The sequence below is a fragment of the Gambusia affinis genome, linkage group LG03, assembly GCF_019740435.1.
Source record: "Gambusia affinis linkage group LG03, SWU_Gaff_1.0, whole genome shotgun sequence".
Lineage (NCBI taxonomy): Eukaryota > Metazoa > Chordata > Actinopteri > Cyprinodontiformes > Poeciliidae > Gambusia > Gambusia affinis.
Window position 1 is genome coordinate 20,082,233 of NC_057870.1, and position 22,557 is coordinate 20,104,789.

The window sequence follows — 22,557 nt, forward strand, 5'->3', positions numbered from 1 at the left end:
TTTTAACACTTCGTTTTCTCACATTAGCCCTGCTGCTTTGCTCATGTTCACAATGAATGAAAGAGCTGTGCTTGTAAATGTTGAACAAGGTACTCGTGCACTTTACAGATACTCTTATAGAATACTGTTATAGAGTATTTTTAATCATCTTACAAGATTGTTGCCATCAAAGCATATGTTCATAATCTTTACCAGATTTTTACTAAGCTCAGAAAAGTGCTTCAATATAAATGCAGTTGGTTGGTTAACACACTATAAATGGTGGGAGATTTTAGTTTTGATGCCTCTTGTAAATAATAATAATAAAGATGTTTCAATGTTTGATCTGCTGACTATGAGTCAGAGCTTATTAAGAGAAACTGAGGACCTTCCAATTTTTGTCTGACAGGTTGGGGATCTTAATTATTGTTAAAGTCTATTTTATTTTTAAACATAAGTGGGTCTGTCACTGATTAATTATTAAAGCATGTCAAGTGTCCACCCTTTCAAAGTAAAATTAAGTCATTTCAGCGTCAGTCAGAATTTAGGCAGCAAGGCAAAGAAAGCTCTTGGTTTGTTTTTCCTCAAAGCATTGCAATGTTAAATAGATTTAGAAAATACTTGAAGCATAGCAGGCATGTCCCTGTTGATGTGCTTGCAGTGCAATAGTCACTTCTGTTCAGATTGTAACCTTTTTTTCCCCTTTTGGACTTTAAGTCATTCCCTTCTTTGAACTAATAAGCAATCAGCTCACAATTTCACACTTAGTTCTGCACTCCTACTGATGGTCATTTCTTTGTTTGCCCAGTGTTATTTTTTTAGGTTTTAATTCATACGAGTAGTGAGTCAGTTATTACTGGCATGCCTATCCTTCCTCTCTGTCCCAGCCTTCTGCTTGCTTCATCATCCAATTTGTGTGTCACACATTGCTTCTCTTGGATTTCACATTGTGTTTTTGTGCCACCTATTTACACTACAGTAGAGTTCCCCTTGTTTTTCATCTTTCTCACTTCTCATGTGTTCCATGAAACCTATCGGATGAGCTACAGTGCAGAATGAGGATTGTCCTCATTCTCTGTTATCCTCGCTCGGTGTGCCAAAAACAAGCTTTGGCAGACCAGTGTAGTCCAAACACACGCAGCTTTTGGATTATGAAGATAACTGAGCGTATTAGAGATAACCAAGCATATTATTTTATTCAGCCGCCTGAATAAAATAAGTTAACCTTTGTGCATATTTGTTATCAACCCAGTGATGCAGCTGGCATTTAGAAATATTTACTTTTACATGACTTATTTTGCTTGAAATGAAAGAAAAGTGGATAGGTTGTTTCCTTTGAATTCACTCAGGAGCACACTTTAACTCTCACAGCCATTCTGTCTTTACCTATCATAATTAATAAACAAAACAGCAAGACATCAGTTGGATGTGCTACAGCAGTGAAAGTGGTGCTAATGGGCATAACTATGTGGCACTATAGTTACATAACTGCCTCACTGGAGTGCATATGAAATGAACACAAGGGCTTCAGTTCCAGACAAAGACCCCCAGGGAGCTTTGGGATCATTTAAAATATCAATTTCATTCCAATTTTAGTCACCTTAGTTGCCACTGTCTCTGCCTGCACAGCAGCTGCTGGGGAGGGTATTCAATCATGGTCTTATCTGCAGGATGTAGGCAACAAGATGGACAGATCAATAAGAACACAGTGCGGAAACCAGACGCTGGAGGCTAGGGGGTTAGCTGGTGGATTGTCTGACAGCTCGGAATAAATCGAAAGTAGGTGTTACAAGTGTTGCTGTTAATTAAAGGAGAAAGTTAAAAACTTGAATGTTATAGACACTTCTTTGGCACTTTCTTTGGCGAACCTGTACATTTGCTTGTTGACGCAAACATTGAATTAAACAGTCACAGGGTAGCGACATATTTAGACACTGAGATGTGGTAAAGATGACTTTAGAACTGATTTTCAGAATGGGAAGAAAGTGGATTTAAGCCACATTAAACATGGCACATTTATTGGATAGAGCTGAGTAGTTCAGATACTTTGGGGATTTTCACATCAATCATCTCTCAGAATGGTCTAAGAGAAAATATCCATCGAGTGGCAGTTGTGCGAATAATGCCTCAACGTCAGAGGAAAATGGGCAGACTGATTCAGGATGATTGAAAGGCATCAGTAGGATAAGTGGTATAGACGATGCATGGATGGAAATACCATAAAAGTATCACAACACATGGTTTAAAAATTTGCACAACAATCCAGTCCAAGTTTGATGAGTACATAGATTGTGTTTTCATTGCCAAAATGTGATCTTAATGTCCAACAACAAAATCAAAATGCTTCCTTTTAGAATTAATTTTTTGACAGATTAAATGTTTCATTAATCACAAACTGTCTTGAAGGCTGTATCCAATGACTGGACAGTGCTAAGCCAGACATACAGCACTTCATTAATTGAGAAATATTATTGTGCTACACCCCTTTTTTGTTAGAAATATCCCTTGCAAAAGGTATTTTACCTTACCTGTAATATATTTTTATGTTCTTATTAACCTATTTTTATTGGTTAAAAACAACAGTTTCTTTGTTATCTGACTAAAAAGGGATCAAATTTCCCTGACATTTAAGTGTGCTGATAGAAAATCAAAAGAAGCCATGAGATATTCTTACGGTGCAGCACTGTGCGTCCCCATTTGTCCCGAGCGCAGATGGTTTCAGGTTCCTTCCTGTATAAAACCCAGCAGTTTCCTGTGGTTAGATGTTTTATTTCAGTTTTAAAGAAATGGAAAGATGTTTGTTTTGCTATTTTTTTAAGTAGTGCAAAGGCCTAGGCCCTAGGGCTTTCATTAAGATAAATTTTGTATGAGGGGTGTCTGTGTCACTCCCTGCTTTTTGTAAGAAGGTGAAATGGAGAGGTTGGACATGCTTCGATTTTTTTTTTTTTTTTTTTTTTTGAAGTCTCAAGCTTGAACAGCAACCCCCATCAAATGCCAATTTCTAAACAGTTGACTTGTCCAAGACTTGAACTGATTCAACACGTATTTGCTCAGCTATTTTCTTCTTTGTTCTGCCACCTCCCTTGTGATGCAAGTTTCAGACATGAAGCCCAGAGCATCACAAATGTAAAGGGAATTATCTCTTATAAGAACAAAAACACCGACATGACGCTGTTCATTTTCATGAGGGAGTTGCTTTTGACGAAGGTGGGGATTAGGATTGCCATGTTGACGACAGCATGTACGAGGAGGCATAGAAAGAGACTTAAAAGGCTTAGGCTGGTAGAGGGTGTCCCCTCACATACACACACATACTTCACCGGATTTAGAAATATTATGGACTTTTGCTAGCTTATAACTTCAGCTTATGCTCATACACAAAATTGGATGGTTTGACTTTGAATTTAGCGGATTCCGCTGACCATCATTGGTTCATTCCATTTAAATGCAGTAGATTTGATCTTTCTATGGCCGATTTTTAGTCTGCATCATTTTCCTTATTGTTGCAGCCTTATTTGACTGATCATAATTGTGATTTCCTGTCCAATACAGTAGGAGAGACTCTCACATTGCATGGTGTTGTGTGCTACATAATATGGATGGATGGATGGATGGATGGATGGATGGACACTGAACCACTGGCTTTTTATTCAGATGGCTGAATTAGTTGAACTAGATGAACACACAGATATAAATACATGTTTTTCTTTGCAGTATTTTTGCATTCTTTTCGTCTTCTTGTTCTCCATAATTGAACAGCATTGGGTTAAAAACATAGCAGCTGATTGGTTCTCAATGTTGCTCAATTTTTCTGTGTGCCTACACATTGTTCTAAATCCCTCCAGCATAATGCAAGTAATGAATATGAAATAACGAAAATGATTATATTACAAGTGTGCATGGAATATATTAAATATTCCAGCTCCTCAGGTATTCTCAGTCTAGTTTGCCATATTATGGTTTATTAAATATTACCAAAATGAACACTGTCACAGGGTTTTAATAGACTTTGCTGACTACTTCTGCAGTATTTATTTTTCTGGCCATGAAAAGTGCAATTAAATCCTGATGAGTCTCTTGCAAGCTTCTTATTGAGTGTCACAGGTATGTCCCTCAATAAGAAAGGGGACATGCCTTCTTATTTTATGTACAGTAATGTTGGAGTAATAGTCAGATGGCAACATGTTTTCAATCAAGGCAACCTCTAATTTCTTCTGATAAAGATCATTCTGTAATGGGTCAATTTTGTCATCTGATGCAATTTTCTGCTAGAAAACCCCAGGCGTGTTGATGTTAGTTTGATGTTGTCCACATACCAAAATACTGTTGCAAACTACGTGCACTCTGGCACAAACACAGGATTCGCTGATGGCTGTAGGGTCATTCAGAATAACACTCCCTGCCTCACAGCAGAAAAAGTTGAGAAAGGTTTATGTAGTATAACGGGTCAAATTTCAGGTCCTTTTCAGTGCTTACAAACCCATTCAACATAGTAGAATATCCCTTCCTATGAGGATACAGCGTTTACTCTGTCCATCTGTCTATCCATCCATCCATCCACCCACCCGCTCTCCCCCCAGGACAGGTCATGGGCAGCAGCCTAAGCAAAGGCCCAGACTTCTTTCTCCCCAGCCACTTTGGCCTGTTCCTCTGTTTCATGCTCTCATGTCAAAAGTTTTTTTTTGGTTGTTTTTTTTCTGGAAAGTCATTTGAAAGCATTGACTACATCAGTCTTTGTGTAATTAATCGGTAGAATGTGTTGCACTTATTGAATTGAGCTACCTTTTAATATTATTCTAATGTATTAAATATGAATGTATATCTGGAATCTTCACTGTTAGTTTTAGTTCACATACGTACTACTTATGGTGGACAAATATCAAATCGACCCATTCCACTTGCCTCCTCACTGATGGGGGTACAGCTGTTTACACTACTGCAGAGTCGTTCTTATGAAATTGCATATCAGACCCCAGAATATTTCAGAAAATTGCTGTGACACTGGTACACTCTGCATGTGTTTTGAAGAACAGACTAATCTGGATTACATGTTCAGTGCATTCTTTGTGCAAGGTGGCGGGGCATCCCCCTGCACACGGTTTCACACGCCGAGCAGCCCAATGATGTCATCACAGTTTTAATGAAGGATTACTTCTGACATCACAGGGACCGCTGCCAACTTAAACCTATTAACTTCACCATGTGCTTGAGGTGCTCCTGAGCTGCAGCTCCGTGTGCATGTGTGCAATGTAAAAGCCTCTCAGGCAAAGTGCTCAAGTCCACGACTGTCTGCTTCCTGCTTTCACAAATTTCTGATCTTTCTAAACTTTTACTATTGAAATATTTATTTAAATATATTATTTAAAGTTTAGAAGCTGTCACTTTGATTAGAAAATATGATAAATACAGAAACACATGGCCAATACATCCATCCATCCATTTTCTAACACCCTTGTCCCTGGTGGGGTCATGAGGGTCGCTGGTGCCTATCTCCAGCGAACGTTCCGGGCGAGAGGCAGGGTCACCCTGGACAGGTCACCAGTCTGGTGCACATAGCCAATACATAATGGTGATTTAAAAAAAAATTTTAAAAAAGTTGTCTTGCCAGAATCCAATAAACTGATTTTTTTAAAAGTGGAATTTCTGACAAATATACTTGGCATTTGGCTTCTAAGTAATCAGAGGTATTTCTTTAATTTTCTATTAAATATTAATATGATTTTATTCACTTTGTTTTGATTTTAGTGCTGTTAGAGAAGCAAGCCGACATGGGATTAGAAAGAGTAGGAACTGTTCCAGATTATAAAACCACCAAATGTCATTAGAGTAGATTATGAAGCCTTATGCTTTCAGAGTTGGTGGTGTGTGTGACTTCTGTTGGTGTACCACTGTTTAAACGTTAAAATGGCTGTGGGAAGTCAACACCCTCCTGCTTACACATTAACAGCAGTTACCCGCAAGCAAGGAGAGATGCATTTCTTCTCTTGGCCCCTGGACGCCGTTTTGAACCTGGGGAAACAAATCCTCAAGTCTGTGGGGAGATTTGCTTTTGTATTCCAGAACATTGCCTTTCGAGTACATTCTGTACTGAGGTGCCTCACTAGAGTGACTATGAATTGCAGCCCTTTGTGTTTTGTTTCTGAATAATGTTCACACATAATGCTGAATTATCAAAAATAAAATTGTCAAGCTGGTTTTGTTATTTGTCCTGTGGATTTGACTCTGAGGTCTATCCTGACACAAGTGGTTTTGTGCTTGTAGCACTGATTTCTTCATGCCGGTCACACTACATGCTTTTCTAATTCATTCAATCCAGCATCTCTTCAGCTTTAACTCATCACGACACTCGCTCTCTTCTACTCTCGCTCTCACTCTCTCTCTGTCATTCTCTTTCTCTTTGTATTGCCGTATTCTCAGCAATTGCAGCAAAATGTGTAAGCATTCCAAGAACACACATGTGCGCCATGACTAAGAGCTTTTGTTGGTTTGATATTCAGCTCTGCGCACTTCTCTACACTTCTCATTCTGCAGTAAAGGTGCTTTCTATTCTTCTTTGTGCTCGGCTGAGTCTATGAGACGAACAGCTTTAAACCACTCTGTGGCCTTTGAGTCAGCGTGATGTATAAATAGAGTTCAGTTAAGTCATGGACTCTGTGCAATATTATATGAATGTTAATAACTAATTTCTCGGCCAAACCAATGTGAAATCCTGCCCCACAATGCTTTGCATTAACATAAACAAATTTCCCTCCACAGTCGGCCCTGATTGTATAACTTCAGTTGTTCCATCCTTGACCCTGTCATTCTCAATCTCTCATAACACAATCTTCCCTCGTGTCCTTAGCAACTGAGGGCTCATTGGTTGTAACTTTCTACCTGTCCCTTTTGAATTCTGCCATAGCAACCACATTATAAACATGAATCCAGCAGAGGGACTATGAAGACAGGCATGGAGTGTGACTCTATCTGAGGAATTGCTCCTTGACATACATATTAGCAGCTCATTTCAAAGTGACAAAACTTTAAATGAGAGCAGTTCCTATAAATGCAGTTTCCCTCGAATTTCAATTAGCTTTCTATTGTTCCCCCTCTTTAATCACATCACATTGCCTTATTTACATACTCAACAGACAAACATGCAATCACTGTAATCATATTCAGGCTTCTTGCAGTGCCTGCAGCATTGCCGAGGGCTCTGAGCCTCTAAACAGTAGTTACTTTACCTGTTTCAAATAGTTCAATGTGGTGTTTTCAAAATTAAGAATTTCTCATCCTGCAGACATCTATCATTCATGTAATTTGAATAGTGCGTAACCTTTTGTCTAAGCTGCTCAGCTGGTGAGAAAAGGTTTCAGTTTTCAAATCCTGTTGTTCTGCTTTCATGTCTTTAACCCTTGGGGAGTCTGAGTGACGACAGTCGCCTGTCTCTGCGTCTCGGCACGTCAGTACAACCACCAGTGTGTGGCCGACTCTGCAGCAGGGCAAACATAGGCGTGTGTCCCAGAGTCTGTTTGTGTGATGATCTGTGTGTGTTTAACATGCTGCGGCAAGGTTTTTTTCTAATTCTTGCTGTTTACCAACTCGTGTCTCTTTGTATGTGTAGTGAGCTGATGTGTTCAGATGTTCAGGAAGTATGGAGAGGGTTGTCATCTTCTGTCTGAGTATCTTTGACTTTGACAGCCTTCCCTGTCCACGCAGGACTTGTTGTCACATGCTGGTTGCTTCTGTCAGAGCTGAGGAGGAGCTGGAGCTCCGAGGAGATTTGCTGCTCTGCGTGTTTGTGCAGCGGTGTTGCTCCTGGTTTGGGCTGTTGCTCATCTACACCGGAGTTTTCTCTATGGAAACGACTGCCACCTGCTGGCAGCTTAGAATGGTACTCTTCAGGATCTATCAGTTTAGGATGGATGTATGGATGCAACTGTGACAAATAAGACCATTTGCCATAAAGTAGTTCTGATATTACTTAGAGAAATAAATCTCCCTCCTGATCATGTATTATTACTTCTACCTCTTAATTTGACTAATTTTATGCTACACATTTTCCTAATCAAAATTTAAGAGTGTGATCTAAATCTGAAACGCTCTCATGTCAAACCTAATGATTCTGACATGTTTAATGGAGCTATATTGCCCCCTGAAGGTACAAAAAAGCTATTACCGGCTCATCTGAGACTTCATTTTATGTATGTAAAAACTTGTTTTCTTGGATCTTAAATATATTTTAACCCACATCATAAAAACAAGAATTTAAGATGGGTTTTTTTGCTGATTTTTATTAAACATTGTGAAGAAATTAATCATCTATATGGACTAAAAAAGCTAATTACCGACTATTTAAGATTCTAGAGAAATAATTTAAAATCTTCAAAAAGATAACATCAGACCCACAGAATTACCATTAGAAGATTTAATTCAAAGAACTTTAGATTAAAAAAACAAAAAACCCTAGGTTTCTCAGTTTGTCTACTGAATACAATAGTAAACTCAAAAGAAGATTTATGAAAGTATGTTATAATTTTTTTTGATTGGGGAAGCCGTTTCACCCGTTGCTGTTTTACTCTATTTTTAATTAAAAAAATAAACAGTTAAATTCTCACGGTCCAATAAACTTCTAAACGTAAATATATAACGTGATCTAATTGGATTTTTCTAAAGTAGAAAAGCAATATTTACCTTCTATCCAAGATTTTCTAGTACAGTTTTACTTTTCATTTTTACTGTTAAATCTTAAGCAAGAATATTTAAGACCTTTTAAAATTAGAATTATTTTTAAATGCTGTTTGCTCATAGCACACCTTTTTGAAGTTTTTGTTTTTTATAAAGTAACACAAGTATAATCAGGGTCACTTATTCAGACTATTTGTTTGAGTAAACCTGGAGTGAGCTGCTTCCTGCTGATAGCCATAAGGTTTTAAATCTCTTACCCGTACAAGCCGTCATTTCCAAACAGCCAAATGTGGTTTTCTTCTAAGTGAGGGGAAGGGTGTAGAAACCTTGTAAGATACCCGACTAACAGTGTATTTGACTGTGACATTTGTAGAAGTGCTGGTGCTAAAACAACTGCATTCATCATAAAACACTCTGATTACTCTGGGACATCCTCAGGCATATCAGCCAAAGGTGCTTAAAATGGTTAAAAAGGGGTGATTTTATAGGTTGTTAATTGTAATTTTTTTTCTATTTTATTTTGCTTCCATATATGGAACCAGTCGACATTTAGCACACATCTGTTTTTGTTTTTTATAATTAATTTCATTTCCATACCCCTGTAACAATTATCATGTTGATAAAGCCTTGCAAGCAGAAGATTCCACCAAATATGTTAACTTTGTACCAAATCTATAGTACACCACTGAATGTGATTTCTTTGTCAATACGTACTCTTAGTGACTGTGTGAGAGAAAATCTAAATTAGTTTGCTTTGCCTCTGCACTTTGCTCCTCCCTTGTCTGCATCTTTCTCTCTCACTCTCCATATTTCTCCTTTTTTTTCCCTGTTTCAAGTCACACCCATTTGGATCCCTCTCTTCTCCTCCTGTCCTCACACACCTCCCTCCTATCTAGTTAGGTGGCTTTATCAGCCTTCTCACTCCATCTACTCTTCCTCTTTTGTCTGAGCCTACACACAAGTGCATGTGCGACATAACTCATTTAAGAAAAACATGAGTTTGCCTGTGAACTCGGATTATCTGTCATTGGAGAAGATAGCTCGGTACCGCCACGCCTGCTCCAATGGTTCACCCTACGCCACGAACAAGCCCATCGACATCAAACCTCGTGCTAGGAGAGGGTATGGCTCCTCACCAAAACTATTTGCAGGAAGGTGTGTCAGTAAACAGACTTTAATCTGATTTCTATATGCTGTTAAGCTATTTCCTATAACATTCTCCAAATATCTGGCTTTGTATGTGCAGTACAGTTGGAACTGGGCTTTTGGTTGCATGTGACAAGTTGAGATTTGTCAACTGAAATAAAAGAGGAATGAACCTCGAAGAACTCACTCTTATCGCTTTTTTTCTTGTATTCTTTCGGTTCATACTGTGCCCAAAACAGATTTGTGTGTTTGTATTACTGGTATTTATGTGCACAGTGTGTGTGTTTATGTGTGTTCTGTCTTATCAGAAAATATGCTGATAAATAGTTCTACCTGGACAACACAGAACTGAAGCGGAGAGTTGTGTAAACGGTCGTTGCTTGGTGGCTACAGCGCTGCAGTTTTGCTGTTTGCTTTATAAAACTCAGTGTTGGCCTGAAGTGTAGGTCATTTTGTCCAGGGTTATGTTTGTGTTCCTTAGTGCTTTGTGAGGAAAACAAAGTATTCTCCAAGCTTTTGATAAAGCACAGCCAAATATATAATAATTCAGAGATAAGCAGGTTCCATCAAGTGACCATGTGTTCACTAATGAGCAGAGGCCAGGCTAATCATCAGACCACTCTGTGTCCATTAAAGCTCAAAGATACATATTAGGAGCTCATTATGCTTGATTTTCCTTCATCATTTCTCTAACATGTTGTCCACAGTCCCAGTAAGTGGCTGTGATTTGATGTTCCTTCTTGCCTGTTTTCTACGTCTGTCATGAACAATCACCAGTATATGCGCCTGCATAGTATTTGGATGCAGCTTTATTGGCAGGCAGTTCCATACATACAAATATGGATGTAACCTGGTCGATAATGTTAATCAGCCATCTGTGCTGTCCCCTTTCTAAGTGCTATTTATTTCAACCTTTAATGGATATGTGTCTGGCTCTTGGAGGAGAAAAAAAATCTATAACTTTCCCAATTACTCTGTTAGCTTAGCCCATGTCTCTAGGTTTATAACAATGACTAATTGGAACAGTAGGTGGCAGTAATGTGTTTCTGTTTTAACAAGAAAAAAAAACTGTTGTCTCTAATGCATTTTAAACTGATTAGGTTTTACTTACTAGATTTTGTTAAATTATTTCTACACTATAAGTAGCTTATAATGTACCTAAAGATTTTCTGAAGGCTCTTTTCAAAAGTTGTACATATAGTAAAGTTCAATAAGAACGATTTAAAAATGATGTGCTATACTTGATGTTATGTGTTTTGGATTTAACATTTCAGAATTGATAAGAATTTAAGATAGGTCATTTTAAAATGCGAAAATACTAATATTTTCAGGTTCTGGACACCACCTGATGGAATAAGAAATTATCTTTGCATGGCCCAAAAGCTCCAGCAAAAATATTTCATAACTGATCTGGAGGAAACAGAAAAGAGGAAAAGTCAAATCTAGTGTTCACAAACACTTGAAATGAGATGAAGAACAGTTAATGGCTAATGGCTAAGGTGTTTATTGCTCATAACAGCATCAAATGTAAAAAATAAAATAAAAAATGCTTGTATTTTTTACTTCAAGGGGTATTTTATGGTGAATTCATCATTTCTAGAGACAATATTACATTTCGGCATGTACAAAACATTGATCCATCTTATAACCCTGCAACCAGCAGGTGGCAGTAAAGCAGCTTCAATGTTAAAATATGCTTTATGTCAGGGGTCACCAAACTCGGTCCTCGAGGGCCGGCATCCAGCACGTTTTAGTTCTCTCGCTGGTGGCACCAACAACCTTTTCAGCATGTCAATGTTCTTCTTAGGCCTTCTAACGAGCCATCATCTGATTCAGGTGCATTAAACCAAGGAGAGAAAAAAAACATGCAGGAGGCCGGCCCTCGAGGACCGAGTTTGGGGACCCCTGCTTTATGTGAATGTCCCTGTGTTGAAAAGTTTGAAGAGTGTTGTTTTTACTGTATTGCTTCACATTAACTGCAGATTACATGTTCAATTTAGAATTGTGCTACTAGGATTTTAGACCCCTGTTTCTGAGCTGTATTTAAAGTTACTTGTTTAATCTTTAATCTTTTTCAGAAAACAGCTAGACTGCTCAGTCAGACATTAAAATATTTATTTCCAGTCTGAAGAGAGATGAACCTGAGTTTATGAAGCTACGTTTTTTTCCTTCATGGACCTATTTTATCAATACCAACTATGCTTCTGACTGTGATCCATAGTCAGAAACTTCACATTATTTGCATTGTTCATGTCACAGTGCACTTATGGAAATTTCATTAGGTTTCATTCATTAGGTTTCTTTAATTCTGCCATTTTGCTCAGTTTATGTCAGAGATTAGTTCTTCACAGTTGTCATTTCATTGAACACATGGAATTTGCAGACTGGTAATAGGATTAGTTTCCCCCTTGTCACCAGTTTCTAAACTGCATCAGTCTGCCTTACTTCACCGTAAGCATTATGACTGCTTGTATAACTTGCTTTATAACAGGCACCCCTTACACCTGGGCTTTTTGTGCCTGAAACCATGGATGTCTTTTGAATGGCCAAAGAAGAAGTAGTAAAATACATATCTACTAAAAAACTGCACCCAGATCCTATATCAATTAAACTCCAAATATTTACTTTAAAATAAGCAGATTTGTTTATTTTTTTTCTTTTGTATTTCATACAGTAAGCCCACTGCACGACTCTTCTCTCTATCAAGTCTTGACAAAACCAGGTAAATTGTGCAGAACTGATCTGCTGCCTCAACAGAATCAGCTTGGATGGATTTTACATAGTTCACTTTATTAAAGCAGTCTGAAATGTTTATATCATCATCTGACGTATAAGTAAACACCAAGAGGGAATAACGGGTAATACAAAACATAAAAGTAAAAACATGATCTTTTGTGATTTAATTTAGGTTCTTTTGGTTGTGCTATAAAGGAATAGTGTCCCATTTAAGGTCAATTTCCACCAGTAAACCGTTCTCCAGCCATTTCTCTGAGCAAGTGTAGTTTCCAGTCTGTGGTGATGGGATTAGTTTCCCACTTTTCACCAAACTCTAATCTACATCAGTTGGCTTTGGTGCACTGTAAGTAATACATTAGCTTGTGCAATTCACTTTATATCATCTTGAGTGGGTAACATTTAGACATTTTTACTGTGTAAACTTAAAACACTATGCCTGTTTCTGTGGAGCTTCTCTGGCATGCATGAGTTTCCTTCATTGATGTTGAGTTTTGTTGTCCAAATTGGCCATTGTGGTGCAAGTGTGGATTGACAATCTTCACTTACCCTTGTTAGCATTTTCTTTTTCTGCCTTCAGTCTGCTGAATTCACACACTCATTATACATCCTCTCATAACAACTGCTGTTAATGACAAGTGTTTTCACTGCTTTCAAAATAAAAGGACAGAAATGTACATATTTTTTGGGAAAATATCTGTTTCTATTTGTTTTGATCTGGAGCTGACGTCTTATCTTCTTGTAGCAAAATGGGGGTTTTTTGCAGAGAGTTTAAGCTATTTCCTATTTGATTTCTGTGGTTTTATTTAATTCTCAATAGGGAACCGCATTAAGTAAATAAGTAAAGCAAGTGAAAATTGTTTAGTAAGAAAACTTTGGATTATTCTTCATCTTCTTTATAGGGAGAAAGTTCTGATCTGGGTTTGCACCAAATTATTATTCCAGATCAAACCAAAACAAATCCAAGTCGCCTGTGTTTGGTAGACATGATTTCTTGGAGTCCTACAACCACATATTCTAAAAGTAGACTAGAGCTGAATATGGAAAATTGCTTTAAAATTTTGGTTGTCAAAAATACATCCCGAGTGACGACCAACACTACTAATTTATGGAATGATGGGACATTCCTCCAAGAATACATAAAAATACAGAACCCAAGCCTGCTCTCAAGAACAGCCAATTTTCCAGACTTTAACAAATGACATCTTTGGTTGAAGATTATGAAATGGTCCTAAAATTTACTTTCTTACCCTAAATCAAAATAAAATAAATAACTGAACCTTGAAGGAGATGAGTGGGTTGATTTCTGAGTTTCCCTACCTGCTTTTTAAAGACTCTGCATACTTGAAATGTGAAGCACAAATGGCCTCAAAAATTGTGCTAGACTCTTTGTTGCCTTTTCTAAGAGGCTTATCTCAGCCGAAAACAGGTGTTCTGCCTCAAACATTTGAGGGTTTGCACAGAGACATGTTTAGGCCTAAAGAATTTATGTGTTAAAATAATTTAAAGATGGAGGACTTTGTGTTCTTTCTCACCATCAACAACTATTCTATTGTTTCAAATTCTTTTCCTCCTGTGGTTAATCCTTAGTTTGCTTCTGCTAGCCTAGATCACTATGCTTCACAGAGTTGTTACTCTACCATAAAAGGGGGGGGGAAGACACTTGTTTTTCTATTTTAATGTAATTCACTGCTTCTGTTATGCTATCTTTGCCAAGGGTCTAAAGAACGTTGGAATGCTCGGCGCTTGGCTTTAGGTTACAGCAGTTGCTGAGTGACTGACGCATGAGATGATTAAGACTGCTCACGGATAAGAGAAGGCCCGCCCTTTGAACAATTACTACTACCAAAACAACCCCTCCCCACTCAGTCATTCTCAGGCAGCAGCTCAAGGGAAACAGAGGGACAGAAAGACCGTCACGTACGTCCTGAGAAACTGGACTCTTATTTCAGCCCTTTGTTGGGGGTGGGGGGGATAAGCACATGGACTTGAAAGGGAGGCACAGAGTAAGAAAGGAGAGCAGCAGTGTGAGTGAGTGCATGGCTGGATTAGGAAAGAGGAAGATCACATGCTGCTCTGGCATGATAGATAAATGCAAGTGAGTGAGAGGGAGAGCCGGGTAACAAAACCGACCTGCTGCCAAACCACCAGAGCTTCAGGAGGAGCAGCGGTGTGGAGAACTGTTTGGTCTGGACCACTCTGCTAAGCTGGGGGAAGGACGCTCCATCCAGATCGCCTCAGATCAGCGGCGCCCGGTCGGTGGGATCCCGGTGGCTCGCTGGAGAAGGTGTTTGCGACTTTATGCACACAAGGAGTTTACACATGTCGTCTGTGTGGATGTGGAAGGAAAAATCAGAAGATGAGTATCATTCTTAAGCCTCGGTCTCGCTCCACTAGCTCTTTGAAGAACACTGAGGGAATATGGTAAATTGATAAGAAACTTTATCTTCTAACTCTATCTTTCTTTTTTTACTATCTCTTTTCTATTTGTTGTTAATTGTAGTTACTGTTGTTGACATTCTTTTCAGCTTAGGTCTAAATGCTGTCATCCTGCTCCTGTTTACACCACTAGGGCGTTTGTTTGTTTTTTCTGTGCAAGGCACTACTCATTCTTCTGTCAGAGAATGAGATTGCCTTTGACATCACCACACACTTGCTTTGATGACCCAAGCGTCTCTATCAGCAGGTGAAGTAAAATAGGTTGAGAAAAATAGAGATGCTCCAATCAGAGTGTGGCTGACTTCTGATCCCTGTTATTTGTAAAGACTTAACAAATTGCATCCAATTTTAGCTCATTCTGATTTCTTCTCAAAAACTAAAAGAACTTTTAGTTCAGTCAGAATGTGTTTCCTGGTATTTGTTCTGTTAGTGGTCATCGTTTTTGCATTGGAGGCAGAGCTTTATGTTAGAAGCACATGACTTGTGTTTTAAGAGAGCAGCAAAAGTATTTCATTATTTTGAAACAAAGGCAAAACAATTATTGAGATCACATTTGAAACTCCAGCATTTTATTTTGTTACTCAGTAATGCTAACTCTGCTAGCATTACTGATACAGCAGCATATGTGTATTTCCAAAGTAATGTACATCTTCATCTTTAAAACTTTCCAGTAATGAAATGATTTACAAATCCACCTTGATGCGTGATGCATGGAAGCAAAAACAATAAAATCACAACTTTTCTCCACTTTACTAAACTTTATTGTTTTCTGTTGAAAGTCTTGGTGTTTGAAAACCTGAACCAATGTCTCGACATATCTATAGTTCTTTTTAAATACTGTCTTTCACCTCTGTTCTTCATCTGGCCAATTTATTGTACTCCTTATTGATGCTTTAAATGGCTTGTGTTTAGTATTCTCACCATTTAGGGACATTGTTTGCACTGCTGCTAGTTTACAGGTGTTGTTAGTTCACTGAAAATAAAAACAAAAAATAAATGTAGACTTTCCAACCATCTCATCTCAGCTTGGGTTCGGTGAAGTTGAAAATCCTGTGAGTCCAGACTACAAACAGTTTTTGCATATCTTCTGAAAAGCTAAATTTATCTGTAGTTGAATTCATGATGCTAAATGCATCGGGCAGAACTCGCCTTGCCCTTCCCCTCCTGTTGCAGCTTGTTCTTGCTTGTCAGAACTGCAGCTCCAATATTGAAAGTGAGCACCAACATATTTTACATTACTCTCTTTCAGAAGGATGGCAACTGAATACAACTGTGGTTTGTACTCAATAAAAATACTCATAATACAATTCTTTTAAAGTTGTGGGTTTTTTACAAGAGATGTGTTTAAACCTGGTAGAGTCTTATAGTCTCATGTCAGTTTACCAGTCGGCTTTGTGACCTACTCAGCTTTTGTAAAATGAAGGCATAGTAACCAGGTCTCATGCTGTTATAGTGCTTCTGCAGGTGTGACATATTACTGTACCTACAGTAAAGTGAGTGGTTATAAAACTGGTTTTAGTAAAAGAACTGACTTCAAAATGTCTCTTATTTCGCTCTAATTGAAAGCTGAGAATCTGGCAGTGTTTGGTTTGTATGAGCCATCTTTTTGAATGTCTACCAAAAGCAATACTCAGCTGGACAAGGCATACCGCCTACTCCATCTGTCCTGCCCTCCTTTATGCCATTTACTGTTTTGTGGAGGCTTCTTTCATTTAATTCTAACATTCCCTTTTTTCTTTCATAACAGATATCTGAGTGTTTTAAGATGAAAAATAAATCACTGATGGGCAGTATTATGAAGCGGATCCAAATGTTTGTGCTTAAGTCCAGTAAAAACATAAGTGTGTTGTATCACAATAGCTTATATTATGCCGTTACATGCCTGATAAGATATCTTCAGGTTAACATGTTTTTTTTTTTCTTTTTTTTGTGCAAACTCCCATGAACATCTGTGTGAAGCTGTGCATAGCTATATAAGACAATGACAAGATTCAGCATGAAGAAATCCAAACAGACTTGTTTGTCTCAACGAGGCAAACAGATGTTTTATAATTACAGACTGTTGGTGTCCATCATTGTGTTTGTGGAATAAATAAAGATCAAATAATTAGAAGATGTATATTAGGAGAAATAAGCAAGAAAAGATGAAAAAAGTGTTAATTTTAATGTGACTGTTTGCATCTGACTTTTCTAGCCAATACTTTAGTCAGAAATTTTAAGGTATAATAAACATTGGCATTTAAATTATATTAAATTATTGCTGATATAAAGTTAATGAGGGACATTTAATTTGAATGTAAAGTGCAACACTTTAAATTAGTAGCAAATACAAAAAACATTTTTGCAAGAATTAAAAAATGTTAGCCAAGTCAAATGTTAGCTATTCTTGTTTGTCTTGAGTTGTGTACTGTGAAGGACGCTTTTCTATAATTTGATTTTCTTCTTATTAAAAGAACTCCTTAAGTTAAAAGTAATATAGGTCAGTATAAAAATAGTCTTGTGGTTTAGAAACTTTCAGTGCTGGAGCAAAAAGCTCTAAAGTCAACAGAGCCACTGAGCAGAATATTTTAACCTTTGGGCTGAAGTTGTGATTAGCACATCTTAACTGAGGTTCTCAGAGAAAAGGTTTCAAACATGACCTATCTTTGTAAAATATATTTCAATTTTATTACTCTTTCAGTAACTGTTTATGATGTAGTCAATCCAATTGTTTAGTGTTCTCTTTTTTTCTTAATATGTGAAATAATACACAAAAAAGTGAAAGAAAAAGAGAAGGTGATTGCTGGTAAGGATGCAACCAAGGACGACCGAGGAGAAGTGACTTATAATAGAGACTGTATAGCACAAAATAATTAACTAAATTAAATAAGTTGAGTAAAATAATCTAAAAAGCTATCAGTCATTAAGTTTAACTTTCTTCATTTCAACTCAGAAATATTGTTTAAAGTCTATCCCCAAAAAATGTTTGCAAACTGTTGCATTAATTTTATTCTAGCGATTTGTTTTAACAGTTTTGACAGTTTCTGGCAATGACTGAACATCAGGTCAGGCCTTTTATAAGGCATTTCAACTCAGAAATATTTAAAGTCCCACTCATAAGATGATGAATAGAATGGAAAATAGGTTCACAGCTAAGTTCAGGTGTGTGTTAGAGCTGAAGTGGCTTGCTTTGCTTTTACCCATACGAACCAAGATGATGGCGCATTGCCATGGTGACCTCTTTATGCGTCTCATGATTGACTAACTTTTCTCGGTGTTGCAGTAGGTACTGTAGGTGCTAGAGCAGTGTTGCGACTGAAGACTAAGATTCATATTATTTATATCTCACAGAGTCTGAAGGAAAGAGGGGGAAAGCAAGCCAGGGAATGAAATGAAATGAACACTGCCATTAATAATTGATTTGATTGCATCTTGCTATGTAAAAAAAGGTCAACTGAGTAGTACTTGTCTCCCAACCAGTAAAAATTTCTACCAACGTTCCAAGAATTATGGCAAGATTGTTGCTGTTTTAAGGTGATTTTTTTTTTTTCCAGTTAGATTTGCAAGAGTGATTTTCAGCTGCCAAATATTTATGAATTTATGGTTAGATTTCTCTCCTAATTTTTGAGCCAAAAAACAAATTTGGCTATTGCTTCCTGTTGGGTATTGGCAAATCAACATATATCTTCCTTGACCTTTTTTTACTTCTGTGAATACATGTGCGTGTGTTTGTGTGGGTGGGCAGTGCAGATAGAGGAAACAGGCGTTGTAGTTATCAGTGAGTGGTCAGTCCTTATCCACTTGGTCCGGTCTGCTTTGTGGTTGATGGCCTTGTCACAAATTCTTTGCCTCCTCCCCCAGTCTTTTCAAACAAGATGGTAAAAGAAGAGAGGTATTTGCCCTGACATGAATAATAATATGTTGCAGGTTGTAGGTACGGCTTGCTTTTATCTTATAGCCACTCTGCTTTGACCTGCGACAGTGTTACAGTCACTGCTATTTGCTGAAAGAAAAAAAAAAGACCACCTGTATCACTTGAGGACATCTTCCTGTAACATAGAGAAGTACAAGATACTTATATCATAATAATAGGAAAAATAATATTTTTAAGGGAATTTTTGGAACAATCTTTAATGCATCCAACTGATTGGACAGTAACAATTCAAGTGGATGGTTTCCAGAGCCAAAATATTTATTTTCTAAATCTTGGTGTATATATAGAGCTTTGTCGATTTGTTGCAAGTATTTGTTTTACACTGAATATTAACCTAATTTTTATTTTATTTTTTTTGGGTGAATTTTTACTCTCACTACCTGTATTTGAGAACTAAATATTCAGCAGTCAACCTCAAACCAGTTACCTGAGCAGATAGCACAACTACATAATTAATTAGAACAATAATTAAGTGAATATCAGCCTGTCATAATTGGTGTTATTTTAAGTAGAACACAACAGAAATTTATGATATTCTACTCGAGTGTTGCTTTAAAACAACAAAGTTGAGCAGTCGGTTCTAAAACTTTTTTTGAGTCTCTGTATTGAAATAAAATAATCATATCACAACTGTTTTCATCAATATGTTCTAATATTTTAGCAGTAGCATCATTGGTTTTCTGTTATAAAGTGATTACATCATGTTATTATATCTTTTAGTTTTTTGTGTAAGATTTTCACTCAAGGCAATCATTTTATGATAATGTCATAGTAGCTCATTCCTCTGGGACACATAGGTGTCAGTACCCTGAAATAAACACTGTGCTGCCATTTTAACACTGTAGGTCATGGACATGCCATGTCCTTTCCTTCCGTCTCCATCTATTTTTTACTGTTCACTCACCTCTTCGTTTTTCCTTGTTCTCCTCTTACACCAAAACAAAAAATGGCTGTTACACATAACTACAGGCTGATGGGACAGAGCATAGTGTATCTTTTAAGCAGATCAGCAAGGATGAGGATAGATGGGATTCTGCTCCACCTCTGGGTGTAGCTATGAGAACAATGTTGGCCATTTTACATAAAACAAACATAGTTATGTTTTAAATATGCAACCAAGTGCAAAGAGTGTGAGGTTTATACATAACTCAACGGAGAGCTTTAAAACAGATTTTTAAAAAAAAAGATCTTATAAACTTGGAATCCCAAATGTTTACAAGCTGTGTGCTACCAGACAGAGAGAAGACGACTCTTGCTTTATTTTTAGAAAGCTATGGACGCAAAAGGCTAGTGAGAAACAGTGAAGAGAAATATTTCCCTCCTTGCTGTTGAACTAACCTCAGAAAGCTTTAACCTTTCTGAGGTTAAAGCTGTAAAAATTAATTAATATATATTAATATGTATTTTATGGAGTTTGATTTCCTGCCTGGTTGGGGGACATAACACTGAAATGCTTTGTTTTTTTTCTGTTTGTCAAAAAAGAACCAGCTGACCTCAGAAAGAAGCTACAAGATGGCAAAGACTCGCAAACTGAGTTTTAACCTCCAAATCAAATTAAGTCAACTCCTGACTCTAGTTACAAAGTGAAAAGTTCAGCAAAACATTGTTGCAGGTCACTTTCTATATTAATTTGGTCTTAAAGTTTCCATGTTAAAGCCACAATAAGTAGCATATTCAGTTTTTGTCATTTCTGTTACAGAAAGTGTCACTTTCTGTAAGTGTTTCTGTACACTTACAGAAACTATGAGTGGTTTCTGTAAGTGTAAAATATGCAGGTATTTCCTACAGAAGGCTCTGCTCCTGAACTAGAACACAAAAAGAAGTCAAAGTCCTGTTCTTATGTCGTGGTATCACTAAGAGCCACATTTGCTGAATGGCTGTTAAATGTAGGTCGTGTACCAGAATAATTTGACAGCAATACCCCACTTTGCCATTTTTAACTAAGTGGATCATTTAGAGTAGACTCAGCGTTTTGGAAGTAAGGAGATAAATGAATTCAGTGTTTGAGAGCAAATGTGCAAGGGGGTGATGAAAAGGAATAAGAATGTGAAATTTAACAGCAAATGTGTCAACCAAAACCAGTCACTGAATGTACAAAGACTTAGGAAAATTATATGCCAGTATAAATTAGTACTTCACGTGTGGGGGGAAAGTTATTCCTGAAGAGTCACAAAGGAGCTACATTGAGAGGCGCAGTTGTTATCTTTTGTTGTGTAGTTGTTTTTTAATTATCATTTTATCATTTTTGATGTGCTCATATCTGGGAACTCCACCTCGAAATTTGCTACTGTAAAAAAGAAAAGAAAAAAAAAAGCATCAAACACTGAACCTGCTTTGAGCTGTTTGGTAGAACAACGATCAATAAACACAACAAGAACGTCATAGAATACAAAGCTTTTCATTCAAAATGTTTACAGTAAAATAAAGAAACTGACATTTTTGTTTTAAAAATAAGTCTCTTGCAGAGTCAAACTACAAAAAATAACAATTAATGTTATAGTTGGAATAATAAGACATAGAAAACCTCTAATAAAATTTTTTGAATGGACTGTGATACTTTTTGGGGTCAATGCATCAGATGTATTTTAGTCGGTTTCTTCTTTGTGAGACATACCATCTATATGCTATTGTTTTTTTTATTAATCAGGCTTTAACTGTGGCAAATGTCACTGTCAGTCAAGTTGGGGGGTTTGTCTTGTCAGACCATCAGTTCTCAAAACTACACACAAAAATAACTCGTAAAAGCCCACACTGGGTCGTTGCAACCTTGGTGGACCGCGCAGAGAAAAAAATTAATGGGGTCCAAGTGACCCCATTTCTTAAGACCGCGGGAGGGTTGAAGGGTTAAAAGTGATGGAGAATGTTCCCATGGTTCAAAATCTTTTTAAAGGGATAAAGACAGTCTTAGAGTTTTTCCCCACTTGCTGAAGTACTAAATAATGTAGCTTTCAGAAAGCAGCTTACACACATTTTGGCTTGGTGAGTTCCCAGGAACCATGAATGGATTCTGTTGATTAAAAGTTTGATTGAGTAGATTGCAAAAGAAGGAAGGTATTGGCTATGCTTATTACAACAACTACAGTTCGATCAGCTTTCATCATGCATTTGTTATGCTAAAGCCAACAACAGAAAAAAAACATAGGATGATCTTAACAGTTTTATGGTGTTTTTGAAATAACTCAGCTTTTGAAATTGGATGGTTCTCTTTTTTTTTTTTTTTTTGGTTTTTGGTATCATAATTGATATATTGACATTTAGCAATATATATATTTAAGAATGACAACTTTTGACAAAAGCACCAAGTTTTTAAAGAGGTAGCAATCTCAGAAACACTTACTACCCGACATCTATCCAACCATTTTTTTGTCTATACCCGCTAGTCTGTGCTTGAAGAAAATTACGGTATATATATATATATATATATATATATATATATATATATAATTTTTTTTATATTGGTGTCCAATGGTATATTTCAACTTCAGAGTAATGCTGGCTTTGCTGACCTAGTTCAAAAGTATTTTTCTTTAAGAGGGACACTCAGTCTTCTGTTTATTTCTACTATGTAGCCATACAAGTGTTGGCCTTCTTTTCTCTCTTTTTTTCTTTATTGGCTGTCTCCAAGATTTGCTCTATTGGGAGAAAACAAACAAAAAAAAACAGGTATTCCAACTATGATG

At 37.1% G+C, this 22,557-nt stretch overlaps 1 protein-coding gene across 10 annotated transcripts in view; it reads left to right on the forward strand.

Annotated features, from left to right (window-relative positions):
• pde4d (phosphodiesterase 4D, cAMP-specific) overlaps nt 1-22,557 on the forward strand; it is a 193,525-nt gene that overhangs the window by 147,338 nt on the left and 23,630 nt on the right. The window contains exon 1 of one of the 10 annotated variants that reach the window (XM_044112662.1): nt 9,221-9,768. The exons of 7 other annotated variants lie outside the window; for them this stretch is intronic. In XM_044112662.1, the coding sequence (XP_043968597.1) occupies nt 9,641-9,768 (128 nt within the window). In that variant the 5' untranslated portion in view covers nt 9,221-9,640. 2 more of the 10 variants (XM_044112661.1, XM_044112660.1) reach the window with 2 other exon arrangements.